The 26,674-nt window shown below is 43.4% G+C and overlaps 1 protein-coding gene across 3 annotated transcripts in view; it reads left to right on the top strand.

Moving 5' to 3' along the window:
* Positions 1–26,674, top strand: part of PTPN22 (protein tyrosine phosphatase non-receptor type 22) — a 183,198-nt gene that overhangs the window by 85,176 nt on the left and 71,348 nt on the right. For all 3 annotated transcript variants that reach the window (XM_040423905.1, XM_040423904.1, XM_040423906.1), the window contains exons 10-11: positions 15,287–15,364; positions 17,968–18,060. In XM_040423905.1, coding sequence (XP_040279839.1) covers positions 15,287–15,364; positions 17,968–18,060 — 171 coding nt within the window. The remainder of the gene's footprint in view (positions 1–15,286; positions 15,365–17,967; positions 18,061–26,674) is intronic.

Genomic DNA, 26,674 nt, shown 5'->3' with positions numbered 1-26,674 from the left:
CCCTCTTTTGGCCACATTTTTACATATGGTAAGAAGGGAGGGCACACACTGCAGACAACAGCAGAGACCCACTATTGCAGCGACCACGGCAAATGCCACTCCTACAACATATCTTATTTGACCAAAGTCAGGTATCCAGCCAAAAAGCCAGTCCCACCAACCTTGGTCAACATCTTGTTTTATATGTTTTATCATCTCTTCTAATTGGCCTATTTTATCTTTTATTCCACGGGAGTGATCTGATAGATTGAAACAACACATCCCTGCGAACGCTGAGCATCCTATACCATGTTGGAGCAATAAATAATCAATAGTTGCCCTATTCTGCAAGATAGCCTTTTTATATGATTGTATATCCAGCAGCATATCTTGCAGAATTGCACTAGTGATATTTATCTGTTTTACCATAAAACAGGCAAGTTTTGATATTGTCCTGTGGTTATATACGGCCAAACCTGGTACTCCTATCATAGATACCCCTAAACTCATATATTCTGATCTAGAGAGGAGATTCACATTATAATCGCAATTTTCTGGTAACTGTAGGGAAGTGTCTCTCGTGTGTCGTGTCTGCATTGCTGGGAATAGTGGTATCATTGCTAATGTCAGCCTGGCTATTGTACAGGGTCCCTCTGTAATATTGGCCGGTATGTATGTGTAACTAGTATTTCCACAGGCCAATACCCATCCTGTTGGTAGAGGTACATGTTTGTCTAGGGATGGTACTGTTTTTGTAATATTACATTGCATATTCTTTCCTGATATTATCTTTTTACAACTACCTAAATCTCTATCACAAATATTTGGCTTAATCTTATTCTGCATTTTTGCTTGTATGCAGGGAGGCAATAGTGTCTCATCACAGGTGAAGTTATAACATATTTCTGCTGCTGTGACAAGACCTGTAATTACTTCTATCATATTACTCTGCAGATTCTCATATGTAGGACAGTCATAACAAGCATGATAAGGATTTACATATCCATATTTAACATCATGATCCTCCAAGTCTGTGTCGTTCCATTGGGAACGTAGGAGCTCCGTCCATACGTCTAGTGGGGTGGGGACTGCTACCAGACATGTCTCCAAAATGTTAGATGCCGATAAAGTGGTTTGGAGACAAAAGTCAGTTAAGTTCAGAGTTTTGGCCAGGTACAGCCATAAGTTCTCCTTTGTCTTGCATAGACTGTCTTCCCCTCTGTATTCTGTTTCCAGGTATATCTGTCTGTTCCACAGCCATGGGACAGTAAGTAGGAGACACAAAATTACAATTATTAAGGCACTACATCTCAGCCATCTCAAGGAATTTCCCGACTGCGTCATCTTGTTGGGGGTCAAGGCTGTCTGCCTCCGTTAGTACCCCTTCTGTATCTTCTTCGAGGTCAAGGCTGTCTGCCTCCGTTAGTACCTCTGGGCCTCGTTGGAGGTCAGGGCTGTCTGCCCCCGTTAGTACCTCTCTTTTCTTCACCAACTTAATCCTTGTGGCGTGGATCCACGTGGGCGATTGTTCAGTGAGGACCGCTGTTCTGGTGATCACGACTACCTCGGTGGGTTGTCCGTAGGTGAAACTTCCTGGTTCCTTTCCCTTCTTTAAGATCTTGATTATCACCTGGTTGCCTATCCGGAATGGACGGGTTGATTCCTGTGAAAGAGAAGGAGACTTACAAGCCACTTTTTCTTTAGTTTTACTGAGGACTTTGATCAGATTAGTACTTCTCTCTGATCAGGTCCAAGTCCCCTTCCTGCACCACCAGGGGGTGTCTTGCCCATGGTGTGGGGAAAAGGCCTACCCATGAGTATCTCAATGCTGTTTATGTCCTACTCTGTGGAATGTCCTACTCTGTGGAAATGTGCTACTTAAGATGGAAGCACTGTGTTGGGGAATGCATAACTTCCCCTCTTCGCAGACTAATCCTATCTCAGGATTTTTCTGCAATACTGGATAACACCAGTCCTGCTGTTCCTGTTCAGTGACATACCACTGAAGATCAGTAAGTATTTGCAGCATCTCAGGGGTTGGAGATGCCAAACATGGCATCTCCCAATGGTTATACAAACCTGTGAGGTTGCTTTTGGCAACTCATTTCGCCATCTTAACTGCCAGCGCATTGCCCTGTGAGACATGATCCTTACCATCTGCTGCCGTAAATCCTCTCCTCTGCCAGATCATACCATGGTCCCACACTACCCCATGTGTGTACCTACTCTCAGTATGAATGGTGACAGGTCTATCAGCATGTAGAATACATGTCCTAGTGAGTGCAATAAGCTCAGTTGCCTGCTGTGTTGAGTGCGGATGTCCTTGAGTAGGCCTACAACATCATGAGTGGTGTGCAAAATGGTGTAATGTCACATTGTGAAAGAATTTGCCGACTCTACCATCATAGCACAGGCTGCAAGAGAACGCAGACATGCCGGCATCCCCTGGACAGAGGTGGGCATTACCTTTGAGAAAACACACAAGGACGCAACTTGCCTCCGTTTTCTTGTGTCAGTACACCCGCCATGGTTTTACAATTTTGGCGTGCAAACATGTGGAAGGGCATATTATAGTCAGGGAGGCCCAGCCCTGGACTCGACATGAGCGAACATTTCAGATAATCAAATGCATTGTACATTTCAGAAGACCATTTAATCAAATCTGGATTTCCATCCAGAGTGGCTTGCCTCAAAACATTGTCAATAGTGGGAGCAACCAGTAATCCATTGTCTACCGTTTATCATACCAAGGAAAGATAACATTTCTTTCTTGGTGTGCGGGGCGACCAAACCCGCAATAGACTGGACTCTTTCTGCGCTGATTCTCCGTTCACCTTTTGTGAGGACAAAGCCCAAGTATTCAACCTGCATTTTACACCATTGCATTTGCTTAAGTGTCACTTTGTGACCACATCCTGACAACCATTATAACAGTGATAAACCATCCTGAATGCTGGCCTCCGCTGACATGCTACACAGTAATAAATCATCGACATATTGCAGCAGCACAGAACCTTGGGGGGATGTACCATGACTCTAACATCGCTCGGAGGACTATGCTGTACACTACAGGTGAATCAGCATATCCCTGGGGCATCTCTGCACCAGGTCAGTTGGCGTCTGTCAAAGGAAAAAGCAAAAAGTAGTCTGGTTATCTTATCAACTGGGATAGAAAAGAAAGCATTTTTCAGATCTATCACACTGAACCAAACAGCGTCTGCTGGAATGGCAGATAATAATTAAGTGACATCAGGTACAACAGGGGCTATAGGCACAATGATGTTGTTGATGGCCCTTAAATCCTGTACAAAGCGGGCAGCACCATCTGCCTTTGTCACTGGATTCACGGGCGTGCTGTAGGGTGAAATCACCTCTTCCAGGATTCCCTTTTGTAGGAATTCTTCTATCATTGGCCTAAGCCCATCAAGTTTCTCTTTTAACAGCAGGTATTGTTTCTGGAACACTGAGATGACACCTGGTTTCACAGTAGCTGTGTAATGTGTGCAATCTATGAATCCTGTGTCATATTCATTTGAGGACCATAATGCAGGGTTAATGTTATTCTGGGTGGTCCTGTATGTTTGCAAGAATCAGTGGCACTGGTGTAGAGACTGGAATGAGACCTGAGTGTACTCTTATGTCCTGATTCTTCATTCCATAGGGGGGAGGGAGGTTTTGTAGTGCACTAACCAAATGTAATACACGTGGCTAAATGAGACAAAATGGAGTCACATATATCCCATCAACTGCTGGGTCATCTCCAGCCCCTCCCAGTAATCTGTCAACCCGATCCGCGATGTGTCGAACTCGAGTGCCAGGAAGACAACACACCATTTGACAATCTCGGTCTTTGTGACAGATTGCCCTATTTGTACCCCTAATAATTGAGTCTCCCACTACCAGCACCTGTGTGGCCTGCCCTGCTCTCCTGGTCCCCTGCTTACTGGAGCTGACATTCCCCTGAGTGGTAGAGGAAGTGTCTGGCTCCAGCAGTGCTCTCCCTGAACTGACATCCCCCTTATCTGCCAACCGTGCAAACTTGTTGGGGTGTGACAGATCAGGGCTAGGCTGGCACTCTTCCCTCTACCCTGCTTTCTAACTGTTACCCAGCTAGCTACCTCACTTTCCTGAGCCTCCTCGCTACCACCCTCCCCCACATCTACCCCATAAAGTGCTTGCTCAGTGAGCAGCAAACTCTTTTCCAAATTGTCAATGCTTCTCAGTGAGGGATCGGTAATGTCAAACTAATTTAATCAGTTTCTATGAGGAGATAAGTTCTAGACTTGACAGCAGTGAATCAATAGATGTCGTATATCTGGACTTCTCCAAAGCATTTGATACTGTACCGCAAAAGGTTAATATATAAAATGAGAATGCTTGGAACTGGGAAAAAATGTCTGTATGTGGGTAAGTAACTGGATCAGTGATAGAAAACAGAGGGTGGTTATTAACGGTACATACTCAGATTGGGTCACTGTCACTAGTGGAGTACCTCAGGGGTCAGTATTGGGCCCTATTCTCTACAATATATTTATTAATGATCTTGTAGAAGGCTTGCACAGTAAAATATCTATTTTTGCAGATGACACTAAACTGTGTAAAGTAATTGACACGGAAGAGGACAGTATACTACTACAGAGGGATCTGGATAGATTGGAGGCATGGGCAGATAAGTGGCAGATGAGGTTTAACACTGACAAATGTAAGGTTATGCACATGGGAAGGAATAATGCAAGTCATCCGTACATACTAAATGGTAAAACACTGGGTAACACTCACATGGAAAAGGACCTAGGAATTTTAGTGAACAGCAAACTAAGCTGTAGAAACCAGTGTCAGGCAGCTGCTACCAATGCCAATAGGATAATGGGTTGCATCAAAAGGGGCATAGATGCCCATGATGAGAACATAGTCCTTCCACTTTATAAATCATAAGTCAGACCACACATGGAGTACTGTGTACAGTTCTGGGCTCCTGTGAATGAGGCAGACATAGCAGAGATGGAGAGGATACAGAGGAGGGCAACTAAAGTAATAACTGGAATGGTGGGACTACAGTACCCTGAAAGATTATCAACATTAGGGTTATTCACTTTAGAAAAAAGACGACTGAGGGGAGATCTAATTACTATGTATAAATATATCAGGGGTCAGTACAGAGATCTATCCCATCATCTATTTATCCCCAGGACTGTGACTGACGAGGGGACATCCTCTGCGTCTGGAGGAAAGAAGGTTTGTATACAAACATAAAAGAGGATTCTTTACGGTAAGAGCAGTGAGACTATGGAACTCTCTGCCTGAGGAGGTGGTGATGGTGAGTTCACTAAAAGAGTTCAAGAGGGGCCTGGATGTATTTCTGGAGTGTAATAATATTTCAGGTTATAGCTACTAGAGAGGGGTCGTTGATCCAGGGAGTTATTTTGATTGTCTGATTGTAGTCGGGAAGGAATTCTTTTCCCCTTAAGTGGGGGAAATTGGCTTCTACCTCACAGGTTTTTTTTTTGCCTTCCTCTCAATCAACTTGCAGGATAACAGGTCAAACTGGATGGACAAATGTATTTTTTCGGCCTTATATACTATGTTACAGTACCCTCAGTAGTCATGCCCCCATATTGCCCCTAGTAGAAATAAGGTCCCAATATACACTGCGTGCAGAATTATTAGGCAAATTAGTATTTTGACCACATCATCCTCTTTTATGCATGTTGTCTTACTCCCAGCTGTATAGGCTCCAAAGCCTACTACCAATTAAGCATATTAGGTGATGTGCATCTCTGTAATGAGAAGGGGTGTGGTCTAATGACATCAACACCCTATATTAGGTGTGCATAATTATTAGGCAACTTCCTTTCCTTTGGCAAAATGGGTCAAAAGAAGGACTTGACAGGCTCAGAAAAGTCAAAAATAGTGAGATATCTTGCAGAGGATTGCAGCACTCTTAAAATTGCAAAGCTTCTGAAGCGTGATCATCGAACAATCAAGCGTTTCATTCAAAATAGTCAACAGGGTCGCAAGAAGCGTGTGGAAAAACCAAGGCGCAAAATAACTGCCCATGAACTGAGAAAAGTCAAGCGTGCAGCTGCCAAGATGCCACTTGCCACCAGTTTGGCCATATTTCAGAGCTGCAACATCACTGGAGTGCCCAAAAGCACAAGGTGTGCAATACTCAGAGACATGGCCAAGGTAAGAAAGGCTGAAAGACGACCACCACTGAACAAGACACACAAGCTGAAACGTCAAGACTGGGCCAAGAAATATCTCAAGACTGATTTTTCTAAGGTTTTATGGACTGATGAAATGAGAGTGAGTCTTGATGGGCCAGATGGATGGGCCCGTGGCTGGATTGGTAAAGGGCAGAGAGCTCCAGTCTGACTCATGGGTTGAAAAATTTGATTTCCATTTTTTTATTTTTGTGTGATTTTGTTGTCAGCACATTCAACTATGTAAAGAACAAAGTATTTCAGAAGAATATTTAATTAATTCAGATCTAGGATGTGTTATTTTTGTGTTCCCTTTATTTTTTTGAGCAGTGTATATTGAAGAGAATAGGGCCCAATACTGACCCCTGAGGTACTCCACTAGTGACAGTGACCCAATCTGAGTGTGTACCGTTAATAACCACCCTCTGTTTTCTATCACTGAAACACTTACTTACAGACATACAGACATTTTCTTCCAGTCCAAGCATTCTCATTTTATGTACTAGCCTTTTATGTGGTACAGTGTCAAATGCTTTGGAGAAGTCCAGATATACGACATCCATTGATTCGCTGCTGTCAAGTCTAGAACTTACCTCCTCATAGAAACTGATTATTTTAGTTTGACATGACCGACCCATGCTGATATGGCGTTATTTGCTTATTTTCATTGAGGTACTCCAAGATAGCATCGCTTAGAAAACCTTTAAACAGTTTACCCACGCCTATAGTTTTTCGGGCTCTGTTTTTGGACCCTTTTTTAATATTGGCACCACATTTGCTATGCGCCAATCCTGTGGAACACTCCCTGTCAGTATAGAGTCCTTAAATATCAGAAATAAGGGTCTAGCTATGACATTACTTAATTCTCTTAGAATACGGGGGTTTATGCCATCTGGTCATGGCGATTTGTATATTTTAATCTTTGTAAGATGCCGCTGTACTTCTTCCAGGGTCAGACAGGGCACTTTAATGAGGAATTAACTTTTACTTTCTGCATATCATCTGACAGTTTATTTTCTTCAGTAAATATAGCGGAGAAAAAAATATTTAATAGCTTTGATTTCTCCTCATCGCTCTCTGCAACTCCCCCCTCATTACTCTGTAGAGGGCCGACACCTTCAGATTTATACTTTTTACCATTTATATAATTTCGCTAGTGTGAAAGTAGCCTTAGGGTTAGTCTTGCTCTCTTTGGCAATTAATCTCTCGGTCTCTAGTTTGGCTGCTTTTATTTGTTTTTTATATATTCAATTTTTTTCCTTATAGTTTCAGTGCTTCCTCGCTACCCTCCCGTTTTAGTAATTTAAATGTTTTCTTTTTGTCATTTATTGCTTTCTTTACAGTTCTATTTATCCGCATTGTTTTTTCTTGTTCCTTAAAGGGAACCGGTCATCAACTTTTTGCTGACCGTACTGAGGGCAGTGACAGAAATGGTGATTTCAGAGGAGTGACACACATCAACTAAAAGTAAGTGGTTGCCGAGAACAATCATCATAATCATTGAAGCCCAGGCCTTGAAAAGAGTCAAATCTACCTGAGAAGAGTCATGGTTATTCATAATCACCTGTTTTCCCGCCCATCTGCTGATGACTGACAGGCTTATACCTAGTTTTCTCTTTAGGAGAGAACTGCCAATCATCAGCAGATGGGCTGGGAGAGCAGGAATTTATGAATAACCAGGACTCTTCTCAGGTAGATTTGACTCTTTTCAAGGCCTGGGCTGCAATGATTATGATGCTGGTTTTCGGCAACCACTTACTTTTAGCTGATATGTTACACCGCTGAAATCAGCATTTCTGTCACTACTTTATACTGCCCTCAGTACGGTCAGCATAAAGTTGATGACAAGTTCCCTTTAACCTTTTTTTCCCATAAGGTATATACCTTCCATAATTAGATTTTAGGATGCTTTTAAAAATATCCGATTGTGTGGCTGTATTTTTATTTTTGAGGACTTTGTCCCAGTTAGTTAGGCCTATGGCCTCTCTTAGTTGGCTAAATTTAGCTTTTTTGAAGTTTGGTATTTTTGTTCCTCCCTGAAGAAACACTCTTTTTAATGATAATTGGAAGGTTATTACTTTATGGTCACTATTTCCCAGGTGTCCCCCGACCTGCACATCTTTTGTTCTGTCAGGTCTATTGGTTAGTACTAAGTCTAGTATGGACGTCCCTCTAGTCGGGTCCTGAACCAGTTGGGAAAGGTAATTGTCTTTTGTTTTGCCAAGAACCTGTTTCCTTTATGAGATATACAAGTTTCAGTTTCCCAGTCTATATCTGGGTAATTAAAGTCCCCCAAAATAACCACATCATTGTGATGTGCCGCCTCGTCTACCTCGTTTAGTAGCAGATTTTCTGTGGACTCTGGTATATTAGGTGGTTTATAATAAACTCCTATTAGTAATTTATTATTGTTTTTGCCTCCATGTATTTCTACCTACAGTGACTCCACATGTTCATGTCCCTCACTTATATCTTCTCGGAGTGTAGGCTTTAGACAGGACTTTACATTAAGGCAGACCCCTCCCTCTCTCCGGTTTCGGCGATCATTTCTAAACAGACTGCAACCCTGTACATTAACCGCCCAGTCATAGCTATCATCCAGCCATGTCTTAGTTATTCCCACTATGTCATAGTCCTCCTCACACATCACTAATTCCAGTTCCCCAGTTTTATTAGTCAAGCTTCTGGCATTAGAATATATACACTTAAGAGGTTTATGGATATTTTGTACCCTACACTTTTCCTTCTAAGCTGTTCTAGTCCCTCCTTCCATTTCTCCCCCAGTCCCATTACCTTGCCCCCGGTCTCTATCTGCACTATCTTCCCATCCTATAACAAAATTACCCTCCCCCAGTCCCTAGTTTAAACACTCCTCCAACCTTCTATCCATCTTCTCCCCCAACACAGATGCCCCTTCCCCATTGAGGTGCAGCCCGTCCCTACAATAGAGCCTGTAGCCAATAGCGAAGTCGGCCCAGTTCTCCAGGAACCCAAACCCCTCCTTCCTACACCAGTTCTTGAGCCACTTGTTAACCTCCCTAATCTCCCGCTGCCTTTCTTGTGTGGCTCATGGTACCGGTAGTATTTCTGAAAATACTACCTTTGAGGTCCTTGCCTTAAGCTTTTGACCTAAATCCCTAAAATCATTTTTAACCCCTTAAGGACTCAGCCCTATTTCACCTTAAAGACCCAGCCATTTTTTGAAAATCTGACCAGTGTCACTTTTAGTGGTGATAATTTTAAAATGCTTTGACTTATCCAGGCCATTCTGAGATAGTTTTTTTCGTCACATATTGTACTTCATGACACTGGTAAAATGAAGTAAAAAAAATTCATTTTTATTTATAAAAAAATACCAAATTTACCCATAATTTTCAATTTCTCTACTTCTATAATACATAGTAATACCTCCAAAAATAGTTATTACTTTACATTCCCCATATGTCTACTTCATGTTTGGATCATTTTAGGAATGATATTTTATTTTTTGGGGATGTTACAAGGCTTAGGAGTTTAGAAGCAAATCTTGAAATTTTTCAGAAATTTTCAAAAACACAATTTTTAGGGACCAGTTCATGTCTGAAGTCACTTTGCGAGGCTTACATAATAGAAACTACCCAAAAATGACCCCATTCTTTAAACTACACCCCTTAAGGTATTCAAAACAGATTTTACAAACGTCGTTAACCCTTTAGGTGTTACACAAGAGTTATTGGCAAATGGAGATGAAATTTCAGAATTTCAATTTCTTGGCAAATTTTCCATTTTAATCCATTTTTCCTACTAACAAAGCAAGGGTTAACAGCCAAACAAAACTCAATATTTATGGCCCTGATTCTGTAGTTTACAGAAACACCCCATATGTGGTCGTAAATAGCTGTACCGGCACACGGCAGGGCGCAGAAGGAAAAGAATGCCATACGGTTTTTGGAAGGCAGATTTTGCCGGACTGGTTTTTTTGACACCATGTCCCATTTGAAGCCCCCCCTGATGCACTCCTAGAGTAGAAACTCCCAAAAAGTGGCCCCATTTTAGAAACTACCGGATACGGTGGCAGTATTTTTGGTACTAGTTTAGGGTACATATGATTTTTGGTTGCTCTTTATTACACTTTTTGTGAGGCAAGATAACAAGAAATAGCTGTTTTGGCACCGTTTTTTTTTTTTTGTTATTTACAACATTCATCTGACAGGTTAGATCATGTGATATTTTTATAGACCAGGTTGTCACGGATGTGGCGATACCAAATATGTATACTTTATTTTTATTTATGTAAGTTTTACACAATGATTTTTTTTTTTGAAGCAAAAAAAATCATGTTTTAGTGTTTCCATAGTCTGAGAGCCATAATTTTTTCAGTTTTTGGGCGATTACCTTGGGTAGGGTATAATTTTTGAGGGATGAGATGACAGTTTTATTGGCACTATTTTGGGGTGCATATGACTTTTTGATCGCTTGCTATTACACTTTTTGTGATGTAAGGTGACAAAAAATGGTTTATTTAGCACAGTTTTTATTTTTTATTTTTTACGGTGTTCATCTGAGGGGTTAGGTCATGTGATATTTTTATATAGCCGGTCGATACGAACACGGCAATACCAAATATGTATACTTTTTTTTTATTTATGTCTCAGGTAGGGGCTCACTTTTTGCGGGTTGAGGTGACGGTTAGATTGGTACTATTTTGGTGGGCAAACGCCTTTTTGATCGCTTGCTGTTGTACTTTTTGTGATGTAAGGTGACAAAAAAATGGTTTATTTAGCACAGTTTTTATTTTTTATTTTTTACGGTGTTCATCTGAGGGGTTAGGTCATGTGATATGTTTATAGAGCCAGTCGATACGGACGCGGCGATACCTAATATGTATACTTATTTTTTTTCCCCTATTTTTTACCAATTTTTTTTACTTTATTTGGGGAAAATGACGTTTTTGTTTATTATTACTTGAAACTTTTAATTTTTTGGGGGGGGGGGAAACTTTTTTTTCACTTTGTTTTTTGTCCCACTTTGGGACTTGAACTTTTGGGGGTCTAATACTTTACAATGCATTCCAATACTTCTGTATTGGAATGCATTGGCTGTATGAGTAATACTGTGTGTATTACTCATACAGCTTCCGGCCTGTGAGATCCACGGGGCTGGATCTCACAGGATCGTCACCGGAAGGCAGCACGATGCCTTCCTTAGGCATCTCGCTGCCTTCCATGCCATCGGGTCCCCCCTACAGCCGCATGGGGACCCGATGGCACCGCAACACGCCGCCGCAAACCGCATGTCAGAATTGACCTGCAGTTTGCGGCGATCCCCGATACAGGGGGTCACGGGACCTCCCCGCGCATTTAGCCAAGGTGCCTGCTCAATGATTTGAGCAGGCACCGGGTTCCAATCACCGCAGGCACCGGGTTCCGATCACCGCCCGCCAGTGATCGGAAATACACATGACGTACCGGTACGTCATGGGTCCTTAAGGACTCGGGAACCATGCTGTACCGGTGTGTCCTAAGTCCTTAAGGGGTTAAGCAAGCTCCACCTACCTCTAACTTTGTCATTGGTTCCGATATGGATCATGACTGCTGGGTCATCTCCAGCCCCTCCCAGTAATCTGTCAACCCGATCCGCGATGTGTCGAACTCGAGTGCCAGGAAGACAACACACCATTTGACAATCTCGGTCTTTGTGACAGATTGCCCTATTTGTACCCCTAATAATTGAGTCTCCCACTACCAGCACCTGTGTGGCCTGCCCTGCTCTCCTGGTCCCCTGCTTACTGGAGCTGACATTCCCCTGAGTGGTAGAGGAAGTGTCTGGCTCCAGCAGTGCTCTCCCTGAACTGACATCCCCCTTATCTGCCAACCGTGCAAACTTGTTGGGGTGTGACAGATCAGGGCTAGGCTGGCACTCTTCCCTCTACCCTGCTTTCTAACTGTTACCCAGCTAGCTACCTCACTTTCCTGAGCCTCCTCGCTACCACCCTCCCCCACATCTACCCCATAAAGTGCTTGCTCAGTGAGCAGCAAACTCTTTTCCAAATTGTCAATGCTTCTCAGTGAGGGATCGGTAATGTCAAACTAATTTAATCAGTTTCTATGAGGAGATAAGTTCTAGACTTGACAGCAGCGAATCAATGGATGTCGTATATCTGGACTTCTCCAAAGCATTTGATACTGTACCGCAAAAGGTTAATATATAAAATGAGAATGCTTGGAACTGGGAAAAAATGTCTGTATGTGGGTAAGTAACTGGATCAGTGATAGAAAACAGAGGGTGGTTATTAACGGTACATACTCAGATTGGGTCACTGTCACTAGTGGAGTACCTCAGGGGTCAGTATTGGGCCCTATTCTCTTCAATATATTTATTAATGATCTTGTAGAAGGCTTGCACAGTAAAATACGCCAGCAAGGTGGAGGTGGAGTACTGGTTTGGGCTGGTATCATCAAAGATGAGCTTGTGGGGCCTTTTCGGGTTGAGGATGGAGTCAAGCTCAACTCCCAGTCCTACTGCCAGTTTCTGGAAGACACCTTCTTCAAGCAGTGGTACAGGAAGAAGTCTGCATCCTTCAAGAAAAACATGATTTTCATGCAGGACAATGCTCCATCACACGCGTCCAAGTACTCCACAGCGTGGCTGGCAAGAAAGGGTATAAAAGAAGAAAATCTAATGACATGGCCTCCTTGTTCACCTGATCTGAACCCCATTGAGAACCTGTGGTCCATCATCAAATGTGAGATTTACAAGGAGGGAAAACAGTACACCTCTCTGAACAGTATCTGGGAGGCTGTGGTTGCTGCTGCACGCAATGTTGATGGTGAACAGATCAAAACACTGACAGAATCCATGAATGGCAGGCTTTTGAGTGTCCTTGCAAAGAAAGGTGGCTATATTGGTCACTGATTTGTTTTTGTTTTGTTTTTGAATGTCAGAAATGTATATTTGTGAATGTTGAGATGTTATATTGGTTTCACTGGTAAAAATAAATAATTGAAATGGGTATATATTTGTTTTTTGTTAAGTTGCCTAATAATTATGCACAGTAATAGTCACCTGCACACACAGATATCCCCCTAAAATAGCTAAAACTAAAAACAAACTAAAAACTACTTCCAAAAATATTCAGCTTTGATATTAATGAGTTTTTTGGGTTCATTGAGAACATGGTTGTTGTTCAATAATAAAATTAATCCTCAAAAATACAACTTGCCTAATAATTCTGCACTCCCTGTAGTGTCCCCAGTGGCAACAAGGCCCCTCTCTAAAGTACCACTTCAGAGCCCCCAATAGTAATCTATAGATCTATAAGGCACCCCATAGTGTCCCCAGTATTCAAATGCCCCTAGTATTTATAATGCCCTCTGTAGTAACCCTAGTAGTTATAATGCCCCCTCTATAATGCACCCCTTTAGATTCCCAGTAGTAATAAGGCCCCCTATAGTATCCCCAGCAATTATAATGCCCCCTATAGCGCCGCCGAAATTTATAATGGCCCGGTAGTGGTCCTAATAGTTATAATAATCCCTGAAGTAGCCCCTGTAGTTATAATGCCTCCTGTAGCTTCCCGAGTATTTATAATGTTCTTCCTGTAATGCCTCAGAGTTATAATGCCTCTCTACAGTACCCTTTTTGGCTATAATGCCCCCTGCAATTTTAATCACTTTGTCATGCCACTTGTATTATAATTATCCTGTAGTGCCAGCATGTAGAGTAGTCCTGACATATAAAAAAAAACTCACCTAAATCCTTATCCATGCCGAAACCTAAGAAGCAGGCCTCTTCTGACCTGCAGCCTGAGTTGCCACATCCCATCACAAGTGGTTGCGAAGACATTACTGCAACCTCCTGCACCAGGTCTAAGGGGGCACAACGACATGATCATGGATGCCTGCTCCAGGACGCCTGCTTCATGACCATGTCGTTGCACTGTCTGAGACCCAGCGCAGGTGGTCCAGATTATGTAATCAGGACTTCATGCACAATTCTACTGACTCATAACCTTCAGGCCTAGTGGTCTGTGGCCTATGAGACTGAATGATGTGGACAGGAGCCATAGTGTCACAATCAGTGTGGGGGAAAACTCCACACTAAACACAGGAGGGAAGGGGGACAGTAACTGGGCCTGCAAACTAGGGAAGAAACAGGTCACCTCCTGAACAACCCTAATCCAGGCCCTAACTACCTATCAATATGAATAGACCTTGAAGGTAGGAATATTCATAAGCTGAATACGTAGGCCCTTATATCCCTATAAGGCCCTGGAATGAGGTTAGGACCAGAGACAACCCATTCCTCCCCAGATGGGCGAATGGAAGTCTCTGTCTCAGGCCTAGATACAAACAGGGAATATAACAAACACAAAACAATAAGAACAGACAAGTACAACCGACCAGCTAGTTAGAAGGCAGTAAGAAAATCTATAAACCGCACCTCCAAGAGTGAGAAGCGGCTACTTATGGGAAAGGTAAATTACCAACAAGCAACACCTGAAGCAAGGGGTGTGGCATTCCCCAAAACACAGACACAATAAGATCCACAGTGAACTTGTCAATTTAACCCATGAGTTGCCAGTCTCTCCAATCTCCTGGTACCTGCCACGGGAACGTCCGCGACACATAGGCTGTAAATTGCTGTCCCCTCAGAGGCAGGTCAGCCGCTGCCTGAGGTGAGACACTAATCTAGCCTCATGGCAGGTGCAGCCCTGAGTTTCAGTTGTGCAGTAAAATTGCTGACTGGCTTACAGGGAAATACTGAGAGTCTTACCTTTCTGTTATCAGAAGACTACTTCTTATAAATGGAATCATTATGAAAAGAAGAATATATTAAGAAATTGATATTCATTCATTTCCTTAAAATATTACAGAGGTTGTCCTGGGGGAGGAATTATATATATATATTTTTAAATAAAGGCCCAGGATGAGTTAAAAATAAAAATAAGCATTACTCACTTCACTAATACACCCCTGCTGTTCTCTATTTCCGGATCACAACTTGACACACAGTAAATGGTGCTTTTTTGGACTCACAACTGTAGGATATTAGATATGAAGATCGCTAGATGTTAAGCCACATTGACTTATGGCAGTTTTGTTTCTCTCTCTCTTTCTAATTAGATTATCCCAGTTAATTTTAGCATTTATTCCATTATCCAAGAAATGAGAACACAAAGATCTTCACTGGTCCAGACCAAGGTATGTATCATTAGCAAGAATATGTCGTTATATTCACTGGCCTTATCTGGCATACCTGGACAACCCATGTAAGTTTCCTTTAAAGGGAAAATATTGTACAGTTATCAAACCAGCACCTGGATCTAAATACTTTAGTAATTGCATGTAATTAAAAATGTAGCATAGCCACTGAGTAATTCAATAAAATGTATCTGTATAGCGCCACCTGCTGTTTTGTATTCTTATTTCTTTGTCCTGCTCACTGAGAAGGCCGCACATGCTCCAACAGAAGACACGCCTCCTAGCTGCAGCAAAAATGGCACTTTCCTTGATCTGTCAGCTTGATATAAATCTAGCAGGCAAATGAATGGGGAGATCTCTGGGTCCATGTGAGGTACAGGGCTGGTTCTAGCTTTGTTAGAAAGAGGGTGTCATGTACTATATGATGACTGATTTTCATTGTTTACATTACACATGGAATAACCCCTTTAGGTCAACCACTTTTACATAATTAGATGAATCAACATGTCAGTTAATTTCAGGAGGGCTAAAAGGAATGACTGGCAGACATCTTTGGTGACACTGGTACTAGGGGAAAAAAACTATAGGATTTCCAGTGAGAATAAAACATGGCCAACTAAGGGCTCTTTCACACCTGCGTTGTTGTCTTCCGGCATAGAGTTCCGTCGTCGGGGCTCTATGCCGGAAGAATCCTGATCAGGATTATCCTAATGCATTCTGAATGGAGAGAAATCCGTTCAGGATGCATCAGGATGTCTTCAGTTCCGGAACGGAACGTTTTTTGGCCGGAGAAAATACCGCAGCATGCTGCGCTTTTTGCTCCGGCCAAAAATCCGGAACACTTGCCGCAAGGCCGGATCCGGAATTAATGCCCATTGAAAGGCATTGATCCGGATCCGGCCTTAAGCTAAACGTCGTTTCGGCGCATTGCCGCATCCGACATTTAGCTTTTTCAGAGTGGTTACCATGGCTGCCGGGACGCTAAAGTCCTGGCAGCCATGGTAAAGTGTAGTGGGGAGCGGGGAGCAGTGTACTTACCGTCCGTGCGGCTCCCCGGGCGCTCCAGAGTGACGTCAGGGCGCCCCAAGCGCATGGATCATGTGATCACATGGATCACGTCATCCATGCGCATGGGGCGCTCTGACGTCATTCTGGAGCGCCCGGGGAGCCGCACGGACTGTAAGTATACCGCTCCCCCGCTCCCCACTACTACTATGGCAACCAGGACTTTAATAGCGTCCTGGGTGCCATAGTAACACTGAAAGCATTTGGAAGACGGTTCCGTCTTCAAATGCTTTCAGTACACTTGCGTTTTTCCGGATCCGGAGTGTAATTCCGGCAAGTGGAGTACACGCCGGATCCGGACAACGCAAGTGTGAACGAGGCCTTAGTTTCCCCATACTATCCCCCAGGAGCAGTCAGTGCATCTGGCAGATACCTTGATTCTTGGCAAGATCTGAGGGAAATTGAATGTGTATGTATGTTTGCAGGCATGTTCAGATTCCAGATACATTTACAGGACACTTATAAAGGGGTTGTCCACTTTTTACTATTGATCACCTATCCTCAGGATAGGTCAACAATATCAGATCAGATGTTTGAAGAGAAGGCAGCGCTGGTATGCTCTATTTACCTGCTGGCCACAGCAATTGCAGCGGTGAGCAGGTGTAATTACAAGTATGGTGTCCCTATTCACTTCTATGGATAGGGACACCTGAGAGTCGCCCCATGGAAGTAATTGGGAACGCCATAGTTGTAATTACACCTGCTCACCACCACAATTGCTGTGGCGAGCAGGTAAACAGAGCACAGTGGGAGAAACAATTCAATAAAGAACTACCAGACCGCATACTAAATAAATTCACTTTATTAATAAATAGAACAACATAGAATGATGCATACAAAGAAAAAAGTGCAGGGAAAGGCGGCATCCACAGGAGGAAGACACAGCGGAAATGGGTGTAAATTACAATGCCCACATATAATGCCCATGTATAAACAGTTTAAAGTGCAAGTGCTAAGAATACATCACAATTACGGCAGAAAAAAAACATTACCCATACTGTGCTTCCTCCGAAATGGCAACAGTCCCGATGCGTGTTTTGACGCAAATGTTCGCCGAAACGCGCGTCGGGGCTGGCACCACCCCGGAGGAAGCACAGTATAGGCAATGTTTTTTTATGCCGTAATTGTAATATATTCTTTGCACTTGCACTTTAAACTGTTTATACATGGGCATTATATGTGGGCATTGTAATTTACACCCTTTTCCCCTGTGTCTTCCTCCTGTGGATGCCGCCTTTCTCTACACTATTTTCTTTCTATGCATCATTGTATGTTATTCTATTTATTAATAAAGTGAATTTATTTAGTATGCGGTCTGGTTGTTCTTTATTGAATTGCGTTTAGCATTTTACAATAGGCATACCTTTCACACCACATGGTGTCGGTATGTATGAGCATTGGTGCTCATTATATATGTAGCTTTGTTGTTTTACATTATTGGGAGCTATCTTGGAGATAGTAAAAATCAGACAATCTCTCTAATTGTAGTACTAGTAATAACAATATTCTGACTGTATATGGTTTATAATATTTTCCAGGAACAGTATGAACTTGTCTATAATGCAGTGATCTATCTATTCAAGAAAGAACTTAAAAAGATAAATGGGATATCAGGCTCTGAGGAGGATATGGTAAGGCTACATTCACAGGACAGACTCACTGTCAGTTTTTCATGGCCATTCTGCATCCATATGTGCATCCATGTTCTGTCTGTTTTTAATGGTTGTTTTGCATCAGTTTTAAATGGCCATTAAAAATTGATGAATTGCATAGTTTTTTTTAGAATCCCAACCCTTGCAGTGCACTCAGTACACTTCCACAGTGCCCCCAGTATCTATAATGGCCTCCTGTGGTGCCATCAGTTTCTATAATGCCCCCCATAGTAGCCATGATATATATATGGCCCCCACAGTGCCAACCTGTATATAAAATCCCCCCAATAGTGCCCTAGTGACAGGCATAACACACTGCACTACATGAGTTGTACAGTATATTAAAGGAATAAAAATTCCTTATGTACCCCAAAACAGAAAAACTACAACTTGTTCTTCAAACAACAAACCCTCATATAGCTTCACGGCTAGAAAAATAAAAATGGTATGACTTGAAACGCTTGTGTGTCTATTGTGCAAAAGTAGTTGAAAAAACACTATATAAATTTGGCATCCTGTAATTGTATTGACCTAGAGAATACATTTATCATGATATTTATACTACAAAGTGAACACCATAAAAAAATTTTTTTTTAAAAATAAGTTAGAATTGCTTGTAATTAGAGTTGAGCGGACACCTGGATGTTCCCGAACTTGACCCCAAACCCCATTGAAGTCAATGGGGACCTGAACTTTGGAGCACTAAAATGGCTCTAAAAAAGTAATGGAAAGGGATAGAGGGCTGCAAATGGCAGCAAAATGTGGTTAAGAGCATGGCAAGTGCTCTGCAAACAAATGTGGATATGGAAATGCCGCTTTGTTGACTCTAGATGACTTCTGCCTGATTGCCCGTCCCCGTGACGTCCACGATCCATTTGGATATCTTCTCTATCAACTTTCGATGTTCTTTTCTGCGCCTACCATGTTGATCACGGTTAATGGCGAATCAGGGTTCCAAGCCGGAGAGGGAGCGTGAGAAAGAGATACCACATCCAAGGGAGATCAATGACACCAATATGATCAAGCGGAAATGTGGGACAAGTTGTTAAAGTTGAAGCATCGAATGAAAGGAGGGGGCGCGTGTCAATTAAAGACAAATTTTTGAAATGTAATTCTATGTCACCTATGCAGATCATGGGTTTTTCATCGCCAAAAATGGGTTAATGTCACCCAACAATGGAACAGACAATTTTTTAAAATTTCGGTCCCTGTCAACTATGCAGAGCAGGGGTTTATTCACAGCAAAACTGGGTTCATGTCACCCACCAATTGAACAGACGATTTTACTAATATTAGCTCCCTGTCACCTATGCAGAGCAGGGGTTTGTATATGGCAAAATTTGTAAAATGTCACCTGACAATGTAACTGACGATTTTTTTGAAATTTATGTTCCTGTCACCTATGCAGAGCAGGGTAACAGAACAATAACGAACACAGGTGCACTCTGCAGTAATACTAAATCCTCAAACTGATTTTAAAATTGAGAGATTAGTCAACATGTCCCACGGTGTAGAACATGTCTTAAGCCCGGACACCGCGACAAGGTTTCTCAAGTAGCCCGGGACCCTACACTCTCCAACCTGAGCCATATGGGCAATACCAGGAGCCAGTGGGCAAATTACAGGAGCATTGGGCCGACTCACAAACAACTCACCAGTTACCTCCAGCATGTGGCCATGCCTGCAATGGGAGGAGGGAGGAGTCTGTGAGTCCCACTCAAGACTTGCTGATATGTCCCAGGCCTCACAGGTGCACCTTAATGTGACCTGTAGATGGAAAACAGGCACATTTAAATAGGAGTTTATACACCTCCAGAAATCTATATATACAAACTAAGAAGACAGGTTGGCATTAGCAGGAGGTGCTTCAAACCCACATGCAGTTGTGCATATATATAGGGGAGCAGATCCTGCATTTGTGGCCCGTTGCTAATGGCAATCCCCAGCAAAATGCATACAATGGAGGATGCCCGCAGCGAACCACAAGTACCACAATAGACATCCTACACAAGGTAACAAGTGCGGATGTAATAATTAATATAACAATATAACAAAACAATAACGAACACAGGTGCACTCTGCAGTAATACTAAATCCTCAAACTGATTTTAAAATTGAGAGATTAGTCAACATGTCCCACGGTGTAGAACATGTCTTAAGCCCGGACACCGCGACAAGGTTTCTCAAGTAGCCCGGGACCCTACACTCTCCAACCTGAGCCATATGGGCAATACCAGGAGCCAGTGGGCAAATTACAGGAGCATTGGGCCGACTCACAAACAACTCACCAGTTACCTCCAGCATGTGGCCATGCCTGCAATGGGAGGAGGGAGGAGTCTGTGAGTCCCACTCAAGACTTGCTGATATGTCCCAGGCCTCACAGGTGCACCTTAATGTGACCTGTAGATGGAAAACAGGCACATTTAAATAGGAGTTTATACACCTCCAGAAATCTATATATACAAACTAAGAAGACAGGTTGGCATTAGCAGGAGGTGCTTCAAACCCACATGCAGTTGTGCATATATATAGGGGAGCAGATCCTGCATTTGTGGCCCGTTGCTAATGGCAATCCCCAGCAAAATGCATACAATGGAGGATGCCCGCAGCGAACCACAAGTACCACAATAGACATCCTACACAAGGTAACAAGTGCGGATGTAATAATTAATATAACAATATAACAAAACAATAACGAACACAGGTGCACTCTGCAGTAATACTAAATCCTCAAACTGATTTTAAAATTGAGAGATTAGTCAACATGTCCCACGGTGTAGAACATGTCTTAAGCCCGGACACCGCGACAAGGTTTCTCAAGTAGCCCGGGACCCTACACTCTCCAACCTGAGCCATATGGGCAATACCAGGAGCCAGTGGGCAAATTACAGGAGCATTGGGCCGACTCACAAACAACTCACCAGTTACCTCCAGCATGTGGCCATGCCTGCAATGGGAGGAGGGAGGAGTCTGTGAGTCCCACTCAAGACTTGCTGATATGTCCCAGGCCTCACAGGTGCACCTTAATGTGACCTGTAGATGGAAAACAGGCACATTTAAATAGGAGTTTATACACCTCCAGAAATCTATATATACAAACTAAGAAGACAGGTTGGCATTAGCAGGAGGTGCTTCAAACCCACATGCAGTTGTGCATATATATAGGGGAGCAGATCCTGCATTTGTGGCCCGTTGCTAATGGCAATCCCCAGCAAAATGCATACAATGGAGGATGCCCGCAGCGAACCACAAGTACCACAATAGACATCCTACACAAGGTAACAAGTGCGGATGTAATAATTAATATAACAATATAACAAAACAATAACGAACACAGGTGCACTCTGCAGTAATACTAAATCCTCAAACTGATTTTAAAATTGAGAGATTAGTCAACATGTCCCACGGTGTAGAACATGTCTTAAGCCCGGACACCGCGACAAGGTTTCTCAAGTAGCCCGGGACCCTACACTCTCCAACCTGAGCCATATGGGCAATACCAGGAGCCAGTGGGCAAATTACAGGAGCATTGGGCCGACTCACAAACAACTCACCAGTTACCTCCAGCATGTGGCCATGCCTGCAATGGGAGGAGGGAGGAGTCTGTGAGTCCCACTCAAGACTTGCTGATATGTCCCAGGCCTCACAGGTGCACCTTAATGTGACCTGTAGATGGAAAACAGGCACATTTAAATAGGAGTTTATACACCTCCAGAAATCTATATATACAAACTAAGAAGACAGGTTGGCATTAGCAGGAGGTGCTTCAAACCCACATGCAGTTGTGCATATATATAGGGGAGCAGATCCTGCATTTGTGGCCCGTTGCTAATGGCAATCCCCAGCAAAATGCATACAATGGAGGATGCCCGCAGCGAACCACAAGTACCACAATAGACATCCTACACAAGGTAACAAGTGCGGATGTAATAATTAATATAACAATATAACAAAACAATAACGAACACAGGTGCACTCTGCAGTAATACTAAATCCTCAAACTGATTTTAAAATTGAGAGATTAGTCAACATGTCCCACGGTGTAGAACATGTCTTAAGCCCGGACACCGCGACAAGGTTTCTCAAGTAGCCCGGGACCCTACACTCTCCAACCTGAGCCATATGGGCAATACCAGGAGCCAGTGGGCAAATTACAGGAGCATTGGGCCGACTCACAAACAACTCACCAGTTACCTCCAGCATGTGGCCATGCCTGCAATGGGAGGAGGGAGGAGTCTGTGAGTCCCACTCAAGACTTGCTGATATGTCCCAGGCCTCACAGGTGCACCTTAATGTGACCTGTAGATGGAAAACAGGCACATTTAAATAGGAGTTTATACACCTCCAGAAATCTATATATACAAACTAAGAAGACAGGTTGGCATTAGCAGGAGGTGCTTCAAACCCACATGCAGTTGTGCATATATATAGGGGAGCAGATCCTGCATTTGTGGCCCGTTGCTAATGGCAATCCCCAGCAAAATGCATACAATGGAGGATGCCCGCAGCGAACCACAAGTACCACAATAGACATCCTACACAAGGTAACAAGTGCGGATGTAATAATTAATATAACAATATAACAAAACAATAACGAACACAGGTGCACTCTGCAGTAATACTAAATCCTCAAACTGATTTTAAAATTGAGAGATTAGTCAACATGTCCCACGGTGTAGAACATGTCTTAAGCCCGGACACCGCGACAAGGTTTCTCAAGTAGCCCGGGACCCTACACTCTCCAACCTGAGCCATATGGGCAATACCAGGAGCCAGTGGGCAAATTACAGGAGCATTGGGCCGACTCACAAACAACTCACCAGTTACCTCCAGCATGTGGCCATGCCTGCAATGGGAGGAGGGAGGAGTCTGTGAGTCCCACTCAAGACTTGCTGATATGTCCCAGGCCTCACAGGTGCACCTTAATGTGACCTGTAGATGGAAAACAGGCACATTTAAATAGGAGTTTATACACCTCCAGAAATCTATATATACAAACTAAGAAGACAGGTTGGCATTAGCAGGAGGTGCTTCAAACCCACATGCAGTTGTGCATATATATAGGGGAGCAGATCCTGCATTTGTGGCCCGTTGCTAATGGCAATCCCCAGCAAAATGCATACAATGGAGGATGCCCGCAGCGAACCACAAGTACCACAATAGACATCCTACACAAGGTAACAAGTGCGGATGTAATAATTAATATAACAATATAACAAAACAATAACGAACACAGGTGCACTCTGCAGTAATACTAAATCCTCAAACTGATTTTAAAATTGAGAGATTAGTCAACATGTCCCACGGTGTAGAACATGTCTTAAGCCCGGACACCGCGACAAGGTTTCTCAAGTAGCCCGGGACCCTACACTCTCCAACCTGAGCCATATGGGCAATACCAGGAGCCAGTGGGCAAATTACAGGAGCATTGGGCCGACTCACAAACAACTCACCAGTTACCTCCAGCATGTGGCCATGCCTGCAATGGGAGGAGGGAGGAGTCTGTGAGTCCCACTCAAGACTTGCTGATATGTCCCAGGCCTCACAGGTGCACCTTAATGTGACCTGTAGATGGAAAACAGGCACATTTAAATAGGAGTTTATACACCTCCAGAAATCTATATATACAAACTAAGAAGACAGGTTGGCATTAGCAGGAGGTGCTTCAAACCCACATGCAGTTGTGCATATATATAGGGGAGCAGATCCTGCATTTGTGGCCCGTTGCTAATGGCAATCCCCAGCAAAATGCATACAATGGAGGATGCCCGCAGCGAACCACAAGTACCACAATAGACATCCTACACAAGGTAACAAGTGCGGATGTAATAATTAATATAACAATATAACAAAACAATAACGAACACAGGTGCACTCTGCAGTAATACTAAATCCTCAAACTGATTTTAAAATTGAGAGATTAGTCAACATGTCCCACGGTGTAGAACATGTCTTAAGCCCGGACACCGCGACAAGGTTTCTCAAGTAGCCCGGGACCCTACACTCTCCAACCTGAGCCATATGGGCAATACCAGGAGCCAGTGGGCAAATTACAGGAGCATTGGGCCGACTCACAAACAACTCACCAGTTACCTCCAGCATGTGGCCATGCCTGCAATGGGAGGAGGGAGGAGTCTGTGAGTCCCACTCAAGACTTGCTGATATGTCCCAGGCCTCACAGGTGCACCTTAATGTGACCTGTAGATGGAAAACAGGCACATTTAAATAGGAGTTTATACACCTCCAGAAATCTATATATACAAACTAAGAAGACAGGTTGGCATTAGCAGGAGGTGCTTCAAACCCACATGCAGTTGTGCATATATATAGGGGAGCAGATCCTGCATTTGTGGCCCGTTGCTAATGGCAATCCCCAGCAAAATGCATACAATGGAGGATGCCCGCAGCGAACCACAAGTACCACAATAGACATCCTACACAAGGTAACAAGTGCGGATGTAATAATTAATATAACAATATAACAAAACAATAACGAACACAGGTGCACTCTGCAGTAATACTAAATCCTCAAACTGATTTTAAAATTGAGAGATTAGTCAACATGTCCCACGGTGTAGAACATGTCTTAAGCCCGGACACCGCGACAAGGTTTCTCAAGTAGCCCGGGACCCTACACTCTCCAACCTGAGCCATATGGGCAATACCAGGAGCCAGTGGGCAAATTACAGGAGCATTGGGCCGACTCACAAACAACTCACCAGTTACCTCCAGCATGTGGCCATGCCTGCAATGGGAGGAGGGAGGAGTCTGTGAGTCCCACTCAAGACTTGCTGATATGTCCCAGGCCTCACAGGTGCACCTTAATGTGACCTGTAGATGGAAAACAGGCACATTTAAATAGGAGTTTATACACCTCCAGAAATCTATATATACAAACTAAGAAGACAGGTTGGCATTAGCAGGAGGTGCTTCAAACCCACATGCAGTTGTGCATATATATAGGGGAGCAGATCCTGCATTTGTGGCCCGTTGCTAATGGCAATCCCCAGCAAAATGCATACAATGGAGGATGCCCGCAGCGAACCACAAGTACCACAATAGACATCCTACACAAGGTAACAAGTGCGGATGTAATAATTAATATAACAATATAACAAAACAATAACGAACACAGGTGCACTCTGCAGTAATACTAAATCCTCAAACTGATTTTAAAATTGAGAGATTAGTCAACATGTCCCACGGTGTAGAACATGTCTTAAGCCCGGACACCGCGACAAGGTTTCTCAAGTAGCCCGGGACCCTACACTCTCCAACCTGAGCCATATGGGCAATACCAGGAGCCAGTGGGCAAATTACAGGAGCATTGGGCCGACTCACAAACAACTCACCAGTTACCTCCAGCATGTGGCCATGCCTGCAACGGGCCACAAATGCAGGATCTGCTCCCCTATATATATGCACAACTGCATGTGGGTTTGAAGCACCTCCTGCTAATGCCAACCTGTCTTCTTAGTTTGTATATATAGTTTTCTGGAGGTGTATAAACTCCTATTTAAATGTGCCTGTTTTCCATCTACAGGTCACATTAAGGTGCACCTGTGAGGCCTGGGACATATCAGCAAGTCTTGAGTGGGACTCACAGACTCCTCCCTCCTCCCATTGCAGGCATGGCCACATGCTGGAGGTAACTGGTGAGTTGTTTGTGAGTCGGCCCAATGCTCCTGTAATTTGCCCACTGGCTCCTGGTATTGCCCATATGGCTCAGGTTGGAGAGTGTAGGGTCCCGGGCTACTTGAGAAACCTTGTCGCGGTGTCCGGGCTTAAGACATGTTCTACACCGTGGGACATGTTGACTAATCTCTCAATTTTAAAATCAGTTTGAGGATTTAGTATTACTGCAGAGTGCACCTGTGTTCGTTATTGTTTTGTTATATTGTTATATTAATTATTACATCCGCACTTGTTACCTTGTGTAGGATGTCTATTGTGGTACTTGTGGTTCGCTGCGGGCATCCTCCATTGTATGCATTTTGCTGGGGATTGCCATTAGCAACGGGCCACAAATGCAGGATCTGCTCCCCTATATATATGCACAACTGCATGTGGGTTTGAAGCACCTCCTGCTAATGCCAACCTGTCTTCTTAGTTTGTATATATAGTTTTCTGGAGGTGTATAAACTCCTATTTAAATGTGCCTGTTTTCCATCTACAGGTCACATTAAGGTGCACCTGTGAGGCCTGGGACATATCAGCAAGTCTTGAGTGGGACTCACAGACTCCTCCCTCCTCCCATTGCAGGCATGGCCACATGCTGGAGGTAACTGGTGAGTTGTTTGTGAGTCGGCCCAATGCTCCTGTAATTTGCCCACTGGCTCCTGGTATTGCCCATATGGCTCAGGTTGGAGAGTGTAGGGTCCCGGGCTACTTGAGAAACCTTGTCGCGGTGTCCGGGCTTAAGACATGTTCTACACCGTGGGACATGTTGACTAATCTCTCAATTTTAAAATCAGTTTGAGGATTTAGTATTACTGCAGAGTGCACCTGTGTTCGTTATTGTTTTGTTATATTGTTATATTAATTATTACATCCGCACTTGTTACCTTGTGTAGGATGTCTATTGTGGTACTTG

Source organism: Bufo bufo, chromosome 3 (genome assembly GCF_905171765.1).
Source record: "Bufo bufo chromosome 3, aBufBuf1.1, whole genome shotgun sequence".
Taxonomy (NCBI): Eukaryota; Metazoa; Chordata; class Amphibia; order Anura; family Bufonidae; genus Bufo; species Bufo bufo.
The sequence above is the reverse complement of the archived record's forward strand: the minus strand, read 5'-3'. Positions and strand labels throughout refer to the sequence as shown.